The sequence below is a fragment of the Bactrocera oleae genome, chromosome 6 (genome assembly GCF_042242935.1).
Source record: "Bactrocera oleae isolate idBacOlea1 chromosome 6, idBacOlea1, whole genome shotgun sequence".
Classification (NCBI taxonomy): Eukaryota; Metazoa; Arthropoda; class Insecta; order Diptera; family Tephritidae; genus Bactrocera; species Bactrocera oleae.
In genome coordinates this window covers 29,148,252-29,161,363 of record NC_091540.1, presented here as the reverse complement: position 1 = coordinate 29,161,363, position 13,112 = coordinate 29,148,252, and the positions used below count along the sequence as shown (strand labels likewise).

The window sequence follows — 13,112 nt, the reverse complement described above, 5'->3', positions numbered from 1 at the left end:
GAAGTAGAGCTCGAGTTGCCTCGCGAAACCAGAGTCTTTACATGCGCAACAAACCCCACTCATCTAACACCGTTCTTCCTATGGTCCGACCCCGTCGAAACAGCTCGTTTCCTGGGCCTCCCGTTAGATGACCTTGACGACAACGAATCTGGAATTTATCACCCTAACAGGGACTAGGTAGTCGTTACAACAATAACAACAGCGGTAGCAGCAGCGCTCACCTTGCGGAATTGGCGCTCGCCCAGCTAGCGAAAGTAGTATCTGGCGAGCTATTACAGGTGCCCATATTTCTGGAGGGAGCTTCGTCATTCATTGTGCAGAATGTCGAATCGTCTATCTGTTCCGCCAGATTCCTCCTATGATCACTTGACAGGCAGGGGTACTAAAGGTCGTGATGCGCGTCAAGTTTCACAACGAAGTAGCGCACATATATTCGAGTGATATCCTGTTGGGCAACATGTAACAGGTGGGATGTATATATCAAATTTTTCGAGCTCAACATCTCCCCACCGGATAGCTATACCCTGACCCGATTGGTCACACTGGGAGTCATGCTGCCTATGTGACCTCCTTAGGACCGTGGATGTCCATTCTTAGGACCGTGGATGTCCATTCTCGACTGGAGGGGCGGCGCAGTGCGATTAAAGGTAGTAAAATGGATAAGATATTCTTCGAATAGATATTCTTTTGAGAATTGTACATAAATGCCTAAGTTAGACGGGGGGTAACCTTCGAAAGTCTGTACGATTTTATTGTGTAGTGTGTACGCCTGATTACAAAATTTTAAACTGTGTTTTGGCAATAATTTCAAAAGATCATATGTTGGCAGCGGTTAAAGTTTCAATGAATTTATTTAGTTATGCAATATTTTATTGGTTAATTAAAATATATGCCCTTGTACTCAGTTATGAATTTATAGTTTTCTTAAATTCTTTTCGACGTTTAAAAAACAAATTTAGTTCGTCTAACGTCGCCATTTAATTAGTCCTATCTTGCGAATGTGTATTTGTGTAATGGGACAGAAAATTGAATAACATAGTATACTTATGTAAAATTAAGTGATAACAAATGCGGTAGTTGATGCTACTTTTATAATTTTATTTAGTATTAAACGGAACGTGGCAGATTGAACTCTTTGCAAGATAACACTTTGTTCCGTTTTTAGTGTACAAATTTAGTAGAGGATAGAACGTGGCAGGGTAAAGTCGTGGTGTTTTTAAGTACGTGATTGTGTAATCAGGTGAACATTGTTATTCAGATTACAAAATATTTGTTTATTTTTATGTTTGTCAATATCATGGTTTGTTATGTAACCTTGAGATAACATTGCATTTAGTTTAACAGTGCGTACAATTTTTTTTATATGTTATAACTGCTTAAGTCACAAAGTGTTTGATTAACAGCGGTCTTCTGTCCGCTAAAGATAATATATAGAAATGGTTTCAATTTAGGGTTAGTGAGTCGAGTGAGAGGTTTCGTGATTCCTCCCTCTTACGCTATTAGATAGCCGATGAACTCGGAACTGATAGCAGTCGGCTCCTATAATACACTTGAAAATTAATATTTTCCTCCTGTGATACACTTGAAATTATAATTGCAGGTTTTTGGCAAAACTACGATTTCTTCTGCTAAGGTTCCTATAATACACCTGAAAATGAATATTTGGGTCGGCATTAGAATACCCTCACAGGGTTCCGAGGATAAAATGGGTATGGGCGGAAAGGGGAGGTCATCCAGATCAAGAATATATATAGATATAGCCGCTAACGTATAGCTTTCGAGATATTTACGTTTAAGTTGAAATTTTCAACTATTTAAAGTACGTATTTTTCGATTTAAAATGAATTATACACTTGGTTTTTTTTACTTTTATATCCACTAACACTTCAGTAATTCGTTTTTACACAATTTTTATTCTCTATGATGTAAAAATAGCTTTATTTCAATATTTAAATTATTCTTCAATTCTATTAAATTGGACAACCAACAAAAAGGTTGGAAATGTCAAAAAACCAGTGTTGCCATATAATATATTTTGTAAACGAAGAAAAATAAAATAAAAATAGAGATTATACCCCAAATGGAGGAATTTACGACCCCGAGGTTATTTTTTTGAAGCGCCACCATTTTATTTTTAATTTTATATCCAGTAACACTTCACTAATTTGTTTCCACACTTTTATTTAATATTGAATAGTGCAAAAATAACTTCAAATCAATATATTTAACTTTTGTTTAATTCATTTTATTCACACAATAACAACGTTTTGGTATTGAGGAATAGTGGAAGCCACTATTTGATCTGAAACGCATAAATAAGTTTAAAATAATCATTTATGACTAATGTAAGCAATTATCGAAGCTTTTATATAATTGAACAAAAGAAGTTTTGTAAAAGACCTATTAGCAATTTATAACTGTAATTTTGTTACAGGACATACAGCTTTGACGTTTAAATGTAAGAGAAATGGGAAAAATACCGACGAAATATAGTCGTAAGTGCTTAGAAAGTATGCCAAAAAGCTTAGAAATTGTTTTCAAAAACATAGGTCTAAATATTTCGTAAATAAATTCATATGTCTTTACTAGTCTGAAGCTAAACACTTTTGTGAACAATTGATATTAAATATAGTGAAGTGTTAGTGGATATAAAAGTGGAAAATATAAGTGTATAATTCATTTGAAATCGAAAAAATGCGTACTTTAAATTGTTGAAATTTTCAACTTTAAACGTAAATATCTCGAAAACCATTAGTTCCCCGCGGATATATCTGTATATATTCTTGATCTGGAGGATCTCCTCTATCCGCCCATACCCATTTTATCCCCGAAAGCCTGGGACGGTATACTAAAGTTTTCCCCTTTTTTTAACTGAGCCTCTACTGTATTAAGAAATCTTCCATATCAATTCAATAATTGTTATTAAACAAAATTGTGATTGAATTAAAATTTTTTTGGCAACTTATTAACTTAGAAGACTTATTAGCTTAGAAGACTTATTAACTTATTAACTGGCAGGAGAAGTCTCTTTACTACATTTTGTTTATATCCTAGATATATTGAATTCTCGATGTCTGTCCGTCTGATAAATTATCTTGTAGAAGCTTTGTAGACATGTCCCTTGACACTATGATGAGGTCGGACCACTGCCATGTGTAACTAAATGCCGTTAAATGAAAAATATTAAGTGTTAAAACTATGCCAATTCAAGTTAGAAATTTGATAGATCACAGCAGCAAAATTTGATAATAACTACGCCTTCTATAACCAAAAACATTGTAGGGATTAAGTGTAAATTTAAGGATAATACAGCACTTTTGAATAAGTTTAAGTGTTAAAATTGATTTTTTAATGGCAAAAGCGAGTAAAATGTTTGTACATATATAGCTAAATGATTTCCTGAACGATCGTTTTTTTTTTATGATATATACCTTATATGGTGGGAAGATCAATGTTCAAAAAACGCATTTGTGAAAAATCGTGAATGATATGACGTACGCCTTCCTTAAAAATTCAAATCGAAATTCGAATTTTCGCGAAGTTGTCTAACCAGAGAACTTTGAAGAACGAGAAAGTGCAAATTGTATTTTGTATGATGGTCGATTGGACGGCTAACAGAGCTGAAAAATTGAGATCAAGGAGTTCACCATTTTCTGTAATATTTGCTGTTATTTAACAGAAATGAGAATTTATAACAACGTTCTCTGATAAAATACGTATCTTCCAACGTAAAGAGAAAAATTAAATCTTTTAAACAAAAAATACAGATGCCACTTCACATATGCATGGTTATTTTTTGTCATATAAACGATTTTTATGATCAAAATTGATAAAATATGATTTTTTTTGCACAAATGAGGCTTGATAAAATGCGAAAGATTATGCAAAAAAAATATATTTTACTTTTTTAATAGTTTTCTAATTTCAATTGTTACAGAACTAATAATTTAAGTATGTACATATGTACATCAATATGTTATATTATATAATATAATAATATATTATCACTTATCAATAAATACATGTGCGCGCACTGCTCTATATGTAAGTATGTATGCACAAATATGCTATATGTAAGTATGTATGCAAAAAATACAAACGTTGTTATACAAAACAACAATTCTCTCAAATAGCATGAGCAGCGTCAGAAATCAATATGGCAGCCAAATGGACAAATCCTAAATTTGTAGCAAATCACACAACAACAACATTTTCATTCATGAACGCTGGCACACATGCAATAAGCTAAGTCGTTTCATTCATAAAAGCAAACGCCTTAAACATCTCCCCGAGCATGCGCTTGCCTACAAGCGTCTTTTCGCGACGAAGGCAAAAGCTAGAAGTAGAAAAATTTAACAACTTTTTTGTGTTCCCTCTAGAAGGGAAAAGTGACAACCCTGTAAGCCCACAAAACACAGAAAAAAATGACAAAAGCGGCAACAAAGCTTATGTCGATTTAAAATATATCATAATTCTAAAATATTTTTCCGTGACTCGCAAAAATCTGCGTCAATATGTATGGATGCTCATATATAAACATACATATTTACAATGATTTGTGGGAAAAGCTGTTAGAGCGGCAAGGGAAGCGGTGACAATAGGCGAGCGTTCTCAGCACATCGCGGATTTTCTACCAACAACACAATATTGTAACGCTTTGTCGTCGCGTCAGTCCTTTGACTCGTTGATATTAAAGCAAAAAACGTGAGTTTCGATCATGGGCGACCGTGTCAACGGAGATTTCACATTAAGTAATAAGTGTTCATATCTACATACATATTGTATGTTTGTAGACAAATTTACAAATATTTTTCTTTCATATTTGTTTACATGTACACATGATATAAAAATGCCGACGGCAAAACACAATTCTGTACTTTTTTGACTCCATAATGGTGTCAAGTACATGAATTATTTTAAGAAATATATCAAAATACTTTACTAGTAATAATTTAAAAGAATTTTAATATATTTCTCATAATAAAGAAAAAATTAATTAACATAAAATAGTTTAAAAAATAATAAATAATAGTTCAATAAAAGGGAATATATTTCAAATGGCATATCAATATTCCCAGTTTGGCATACATATTATATTCTCTTCAATATTCGCCGGTTGGTTATGTTAAGAAAGCGTATGTGTACAGATTCACCGCTGTTATAAGAGCGAGAAATGTTATTTGTTTCTCCTGCGTGTGAGGTGAACTCCTTGATAAAATTTTACATCTACAGCAATTTTTCCTCAAATGGCAGACCTGCAAAAAGGAATAAAATTAGATATAAATTGTTTGTAAAAAAGGTTGCCATTATACAAAATATATTTTTGAGTTGCTAACCAATATTTATATTTATTATATCATAATTCGTTCAAAATATCTGTCAAAGTCAGGTACGTGATTTACGCTCTCAACTTGCAATGAAAGATACTGATTTTCATTTTAAAAATTAGGATATCATTTTTCACTTTTGGCATTTGGTATCAAAAATAAACCAAATCGATTAATTTCATCAATATCCACACTGTTGGAAGAAGCGCCGAAAAGATTTGTTTCGAGCAAATGGCTTGGTTGATATAGCTTGGCGTTTTGTGAGACATGTATGTGTATTACACTTCGTAGGTGGCGGGGCCAGGCGCACATATTAAAAACTTTCAAATCAGAGATGCCCCTCATTCTCGTTCTGTTAATAATGAAGAAGGGCTAAAACGTCTTCTTCTCAGAAAGTTTGGATGAGTTAGCTTTAGCCGTTTGAAAGATATATACATTTAGCCATCTACATACAGTGGCTCTCAGCCAAAGCGATGCAGCCGTAAAAGAAAGACTGAAGCAAGTAAAAAAACTAAACACATTTTCCAAAAACATAAACGCTACTTAACAACGATCATAAACTTTTTGAATTTGTTAGGAGCAAATATATTTCGTTCTACTTACACGGCTTGTTCTATGCGGACAGTTCCGGTGTTCTAATGTATTCTAAATGTCTAATAATTCGAATTTTTTATGATCTGGCAATAACGACTAACTGTAATAAGCTCTGTAAACCAAATTAGGTAATACCGGCTCTAACTTGAATACTGGCTTTAACTTAAAATGAGGCAAAGTGCGTGAAACAGCGGAACAGGAAATAATTCATACTACTTGACTGATTAAGGCCCCTATTACGGTTTTCAACCCAACTGTATTTTGGTTGAAGTTTTGAAATTCGGTATTATGATTTTGAACTCAACCCGTCAAAAAAAAAAATTCAGTTGAAGTGTTGTCAAACACTTGTGATCCGCCACCGTCAAAGGATATTGAAACCTTACTCAAGAGACACTTTGAACGTTTTACAACAAATTATGAACGTGAGTTCAGGGACCTAAAAAAATCAGTTGTAAGTGAAATCAAGGACTTAAGAAAAGAGGTAAGCATACTGTCAAAACAAAACGTCTCGCTATCAAATCAATGTTGTGCCCTGGATGACAGACTTACTTCAGTTGAAGACGAGCTAAACGTAGATCTGAGGCTGCCTACCAGTCAGAAAGAGTTTTTCACTAAACTGTCGGAACGAAAACGCCGTGAAACCAACGTGATTGCCCTAAATATTCCTGAGTCTGATAAAGCTGCTGGAAAGGACCGTTTAGAGGATGACAGAACAAAGTTAGTCACAGCTTTGCCTCTCAGTCTCAAGGATGAGGCCACTGAACTCAAGTTACGTAGACTGGGTCGTCCTACACCTGGACGTACACGTCCTCTTCACATTACCACCCGCTCAGCAGCCGATGCATTTTCCATTATCAAATACAGACCAACAGACGTAAACTCAGGTTTTATTTTCAAGACTGATCTAACTCCCTCTCAACAACTTCATCTGAAAAATTTGCGTCAAGAGCTTGATTCAATCGTGAAGAGTGGTGATGAGAGTAACACAATTAAATATATCCATGGTGTCCCAAGAATCGTTAAAAGAAATTTTCGTCCGCTCAACGAGCAAGAAGAAAGTATCTTACGTCCACCTGTGCTACCAGAACGTCAGAGGTCTGCGTACAAAACTCTCAACATTTCAAACCGCATTAGCGGTTAACCAGTACGACGTTGTATGTATTTCGGAATCCTGGCTTCACTCATCCATATGTGATGGTGAAGTCATTGATTCAACATATAGTATTTACCGTAAAGATATTACCTTGGACACTCATTAGACTATTCAAGTCACTTGTACTACCAATTTTACAATATGGTTCGGTAATCTGGTCTCCCTACACTAACACGACAATCGATAAAGTTGAAAAGGTGCAGCGTAAATTCTGTAAGTCACTGGCCTATAAACTATCTTCACCAAGTCACATCTGCTCTACTGATGAGGTCTACCAGTGCTACTGTATAAACAAACTGTCTTCTCGTCGACAGGTCGCTGACCTATGCTTTTTCTACAAAGTAGTCAATAACATCACTGATGCTCATGAGATCCTAAACAGTTTTGAACTCGCCCCTGCTGGTCTTACCCTGAGGCGAAATAGATTACTAAAAACATCGAAATCCAAGAACAATTATGTTATCCATGGTCCTCAGAATAGACTGGCTAATTTAGTACATTCACTTCAAGGTGAAATTGATTTCTATGGAGGAACATACGCTGCTTTTACCGAAAACACCAGGAGACACCTGCTCGTCTGAATTACATCTAAATCAAGTCTGAATTACATATTAACTTACAATTATTTAAATATTTTCCAGATATTACAATAATATACCCTAGCTACTTTTGTATAATACTTTAATTCTTTATTATATCGATGTATATTGCCGATTGGCGTTTAAATAAATAAATAAAGAGTCGATACAACATACTACTTCTAGGAATATGCTCCTTTTCAGTCATTGGTGTTTTATCCACATCGCACAAAAACGGTGTTCATAATATTTAAAAGCAGATTTTGTAACAACCATAGATATCGTAAAGTTCGAATTTATTAAAATGCATTTGTGATAACTACCCGCAGGAAGGAAATGGATAGTTTGTGGTAACGTTCCTTCACATCATTTAGTAAGAAACAAAATGATTCCTCGTTTAAAAGAAAAAAAACTTATAAATCTGCAATAAAAATGATTAAGGACCCATTTAATTTTCAAAAAAACTTTGGCTTACCTGGTGTTAAGAAGTTCGAATGGATTTGAGTTATCACGAAGGCTTTTCCTTATGCGCTGCACAAAAGTTTCGGCCCCAACATTTTTGTCATCGTAATATAATATAAATCAAAACTAATGTCCATTTTAATAAGTATTCACTTTTTTGTGAGCAAAAACTTAATTAAATAGTTTTGATTTTTTGATTTAAAGTTTGATTTTTTAGTTTGGAAATACCAATCAAACTTCGACCGAAAATAGTTGAAAATCGTAATACATAAAAAGAGTTGGGTTTATCTGAAGTTGAGTTAGTTCAACTTCAATTCAACCAAGTAGAGTTGGGAACCATATTAATAAATTAACGTTATGTAAGTTTCGTTGTTGATATAAGATTGAGATTGAACGCTATTTCGGTAAAAAGTGTCCATCGGTTACTGAGGGCTTAATAAGTTATGGTCGGATAACGACCGTTATAAAAAGTTAGATGCCATATCTTAAAGGCAGTATTTGTACAAAGTTTTCTTCCGATAACTTCTTTGGTGTTTGATTTTCTTACTGTATAATAAAGGAAATGGATGGAATTTAAAATTTTGTTATATGGAAAGTAGGCGTGATTGTATAGTGTTAGATATCCATGTCAATATAAAGCTATTTAACGAGTTTGGTTGGAATTGGTCCAGTAGTTTCTGAAATATACAACTTCACCTAAAGGTGGTGGTACCACATCCATTGTCCAATTTTTATTTCGGCTTCTATGAAGCCTTTCCAACTACCTTATTTGTGAAATTTGATAGTTCAGGAGTATTTATTTAGTGAGTTATCAGAGTGCGTGTGGTGACTATCCGATTTCCTGTTTACATTTTTTCTAATCAAAAAAGAAGTTAAATCAATGTATTCCAATAAAACTGTATAAAATACATATGTTCATAACTTCCCCAAGCCTTCTTATCTTATATGTTGATTGATATCAAATGTAAGTTTAAGCAGCATTTCGTCATCGATGAATGTGTGAATAATTAAGTTCTTAGCCGTAAGGCAATAAGCATCTAAGAAAACTTAATTTGTATCTTGTTGACATTAATATTATATACTATTTGAATATTTACTTATGTACCTCTCACTTTGTTAAGCTATTTGTATATTTTCCCTTTATAGGATCTAGAATGAGTCCTCCAAATGTTTTAGTAACCGGAGGTGCGGGATATATAGGCTCCCACACAGTCTTGGAGATGTTGAATGCAGGTTACAACGTGATTTGTATAGATAACTTAAGTAATGCGTATAGCTCAGGGTCGTCTAAGCTACCTGAGTCATTAAATAGAGTTCAAAAACTGACTGGAAAGACTTTAATTTACTATTGCATAGATATTACGGATAGAGATCAAGTTCGTTCAGTTTTTCAAGAGGTAAGTTTATTGCTTTATATTTAATGTGACAATTCCTTTCAATTTTTAACTATCCACAATGTATTAAAATAAGAAGTGTATTCATTAAAGTACAGTATTGTATCAATCAGGGTTGTGAATTTTTTAATGGAACAATTTTGGATTAACAATTAGATTTTAAATTTTAAATCTCAACATCATAGATTAAAAATTATATCTGTAGTCCATTTTTTACATATTTTTTAATTAAAAATCTAATTTTTATTCAAGAAATTTGGGATTAAAAATTTTGAATTGAAAATTTTTATTTTAAATTTTAATTAATAATTAATCTTGGGATTTATTTTTTTTAATCCGGTACTACGGATTAAAAATTAAAAACAAATTTATAAAATCCACAATGCTCAGCATGAACAGTTTTTTACGATGGATTTCGGTCATATATTGATTTATTACTATTTATTTTGTGTGCACGATTCTGATTTCCACGTTCTTTGGTTTTGATTATACATACAAGGTGCGTTCTAAAGTAAACAGAACTTTAAAAAAAAAAGACAGAACAAATAGTTTTATCGGCAAAATCAATTAATTTTATTCAAAATAGTCTCCTTCTCGAAGCATGTCGAACGAGTGTTGTAGCTCGTTGCCCGGTATGGCCGCCAGTATGCCGTTGCAAGCCTTTTGAATGGTCTCCGTTTGCATAACGCTTTCCTTTCATCGGCAAATGCATTAATCCGAAAAGGTAGAAGTCGCACGGTGCCATATCAGGTGAATACGGGGAGTGGTTGATTGTTAACAACAAACGCCAACTTCCACCTTCGCGATATTCGGGCCGAAGGTAGAATACCGCATTATCGTTTTGGCTGGGTGGAACAAATTCTTTGTGGACAATACCCTTGGAAGCATAAAAACAAATCAGCATTGTTTTCACTTTTGACTTCTCCAGGCGCGAATATTTGGGTTTCGGCTCATTTCTCATTTATGTCCTCACGACCACTTTGAAAACGTTGAAACCACTCGTGCACTCTGCTTCAGGATAGGCAATAATGCTACAGGATAGGCAATAAACAATTGAAACGTTTCGGTAAAAGTTAAACCAATTTTAAAACAAAATTTAATGTTGGCTCTTTATTCGAAGCTCATTTTCGCACCGATGACAAAAACATACTGACTCTTAAAAGTCAATAACTTCACTTCCAATAGATAAAATGTCATGAAATTTTTACTGGAAGTCGGATAGCAGATTCTAACGCACTAGTCGACATATAGATGGCGCCACTAGAGTTTACTCTGTTACTTTTTTACTGTTTACTTTGGAATGCACCTTGTATGTACATATATAGACCAAATAGTGCAGTCCTATTGTCTATTAAAAATCTCTGCTTGCAATGACTCTGGTTTTTCGAACCTCAAGACTACCAGGTTCGTTCTGCTATCATCTAGCTACGTATCCAAAAAAATTAAAAAACTGTATTAGATATGTACCCAAGTGATCTAACACCCCTATAGTCTAAATATAGTTGATTAAAATTGTTCTTTTGCTTGCGTTGGATACTGAAACTGGATTGTTACATAGAAAAATGGAAAACAATGGCGTACATTACAATTAAAAATAATTATATTTAGTAAAATTGAATTAATTTATACGTTTGTCGTGAAATTACTAAATTTCTGTGTAAATTGTAATTATTACAATTATAAATACTAGTTTCAGCATATAATTGCATCAGTTTCTATTGGTGAGAAATCAAAAAAAGGGTGAATATAATTGTTACTTCCAAAATTCAATCACGGAGCAATGTCATTTTTGAAGATCAAATTTGGTAAATTATTTAGTAAAAAATGTTCGTAAATAAATAAAAGATAAAGTATGCATATTTTTTTAAAGATATTCAATGTATTATTACTCAACAAGTCGCAAAATAATGTAGACAGTTACTATTGATCAGTTCCCTGATTTTGAAATTTCTACCGACCCAAACTCCACTATTGAATGTTCCAGTGTAATATGTGCAAATATCTACACGAATATTCGTACCATTTTAACGCATCTCATACCTATCAAATTAAAGGCAAGACAAACAAACTGAATGGCGACGCACAATCATAGCTTTATATTTGTAGCAGCGCGCTGTTACGGAAAAAAATCAAAGTGTACCACATGTACTCAGTCTCTTCGCTTTTCCTAGTCGTTCCCTCGCCCACGATAACCGATTTGGGCGGCAAAAGGAGTCCTCGTCTGAACTTGCACATACATAGTTTATGACGTTCGGACTGTTTTGTGTGTTCACAATGCAAGTTTTGTGAACTGTCTGCAGGTTTCTTCTTCTTTACTTTAGAAAAGCAATATAGGAATTGCCAAGTAGTAACACCACATCCTGAAACTATATATTTTCTATCAAAAATCTAAAATATTTATGCACAACATTTTTATTCTACTTGCCATAGGATCGGATTTTCCCAAATTTTACCTAAAAAAATGGTGTGTGTAGAACCGTGATATAGAATATTTTATAAATATTGTTTATTACTTGGTAGATTGGTTTCTATATATTCTTAAACATTTTCATTAATATTTTCCACTAAAAATACCTTTTCAGAAGAAAAAAAGTTATAATATAATATTACACTCCTTTTATTTAAATCTCTGTACCCAAAAAACGTTGATTTTGAAACTTTTCTTGGAAACCATATGATTCTTTGTTTACTTGTATGCCTGTACAATGATTTACATACTGTAAGATAATGTTATGCACCAAATTTGCTTGCGTCGTTTCTAAATTATGGGATTTAATTTAATAGAGAGCTGTGCACTGCCAATTGTTCAGTTTCGAGACCGATTCCTTTCGTCCTTTATTGTGCTTCTGGTATTTTCTTCAGCGATTTAAGGGCGCCGTCAGAATAGGTACGTTGATTCCGCAGCGGAAAAGTATGCAACTGACAACTGAGTTAAATGTGTGCATTTATATAGATAGCGACGGAATCACATGAATGAAGCATCCATTCCATTCATTGTGTCATACGTCTGGGTAACGTACGACACTTCATTCGCATACTTATCCGTCGCCGACATAGTGTAGCAAATACCCATTCTGACGCCGCCTTAACTCACTTTTAGTAGTTTTTAAAACAACGATTTGACATATTTACTCAATGTGTGAGGAGGTGTGGGAAAGATTTGCTCTGAACAAGTTTTTTCATATAGTTTTTATGTTTGCGAGATACAGTTTGTCAATTAATTCTATGCAAAATAAAAAACAATGTGAAAATTCAGGTTTAGACTTACCTTTATTAAATATCTCTAATAGCGTAAATATAGCTGCTTTTCGACAACAGAATACTAAAATTTACATTACGAGAGAATATCGTCTACCTACCGCGGTTCGCCTGTCGCCATTTTGTGTACCAAGCCTTTTTATATGAGGTAAAAATGTCAAAAAAAATGCATATATAATTTTGCAAATTTTAGAATTTGAGTACATTGAATATCTTTAAAGGAAATACGTATATTTTATAATTGTTTTTCTATTTACAAACGTTCGCAACGAATTAATTGACCAAAGTAGAAAAAAAAGTCCTTGCTATTTAAAGAAAATTATTATTATATTGTACAATTTTTTTA

The 13,112-nt window shown here is 33.5% G+C and overlaps 1 protein-coding gene across 4 annotated transcripts in view; it reads left to right on the top strand.

Annotated features, from left to right (window-relative positions):
• Positions 1–964: 964 nt before the first annotated feature.
• The window catches only part of Gale (UDP-galactose 4'-epimerase), a 28,352-nt gene continuing 16,204 nt past the window's right edge, over positions 965–13,112 (top strand). Inside the window, exons 1-2 of one of the 4 annotated variants that reach the window (XM_014241476.3) lie at positions 965–1,220; positions 9,268–9,511. In XM_014241476.3, the coding sequence (XP_014096951.1) occupies positions 9,269–9,511 (243 nt within the window). In that variant the 5' untranslated portion in view covers positions 965–1,220; position 9,268. Of the gene's footprint in view, positions 1,241–9,260; positions 9,512–13,112 lie in introns of all 4 variants that reach the window. The other 3 variants (XM_014241474.3, XM_014241475.3, XM_014241473.3) reach the window with 3 other exon arrangements.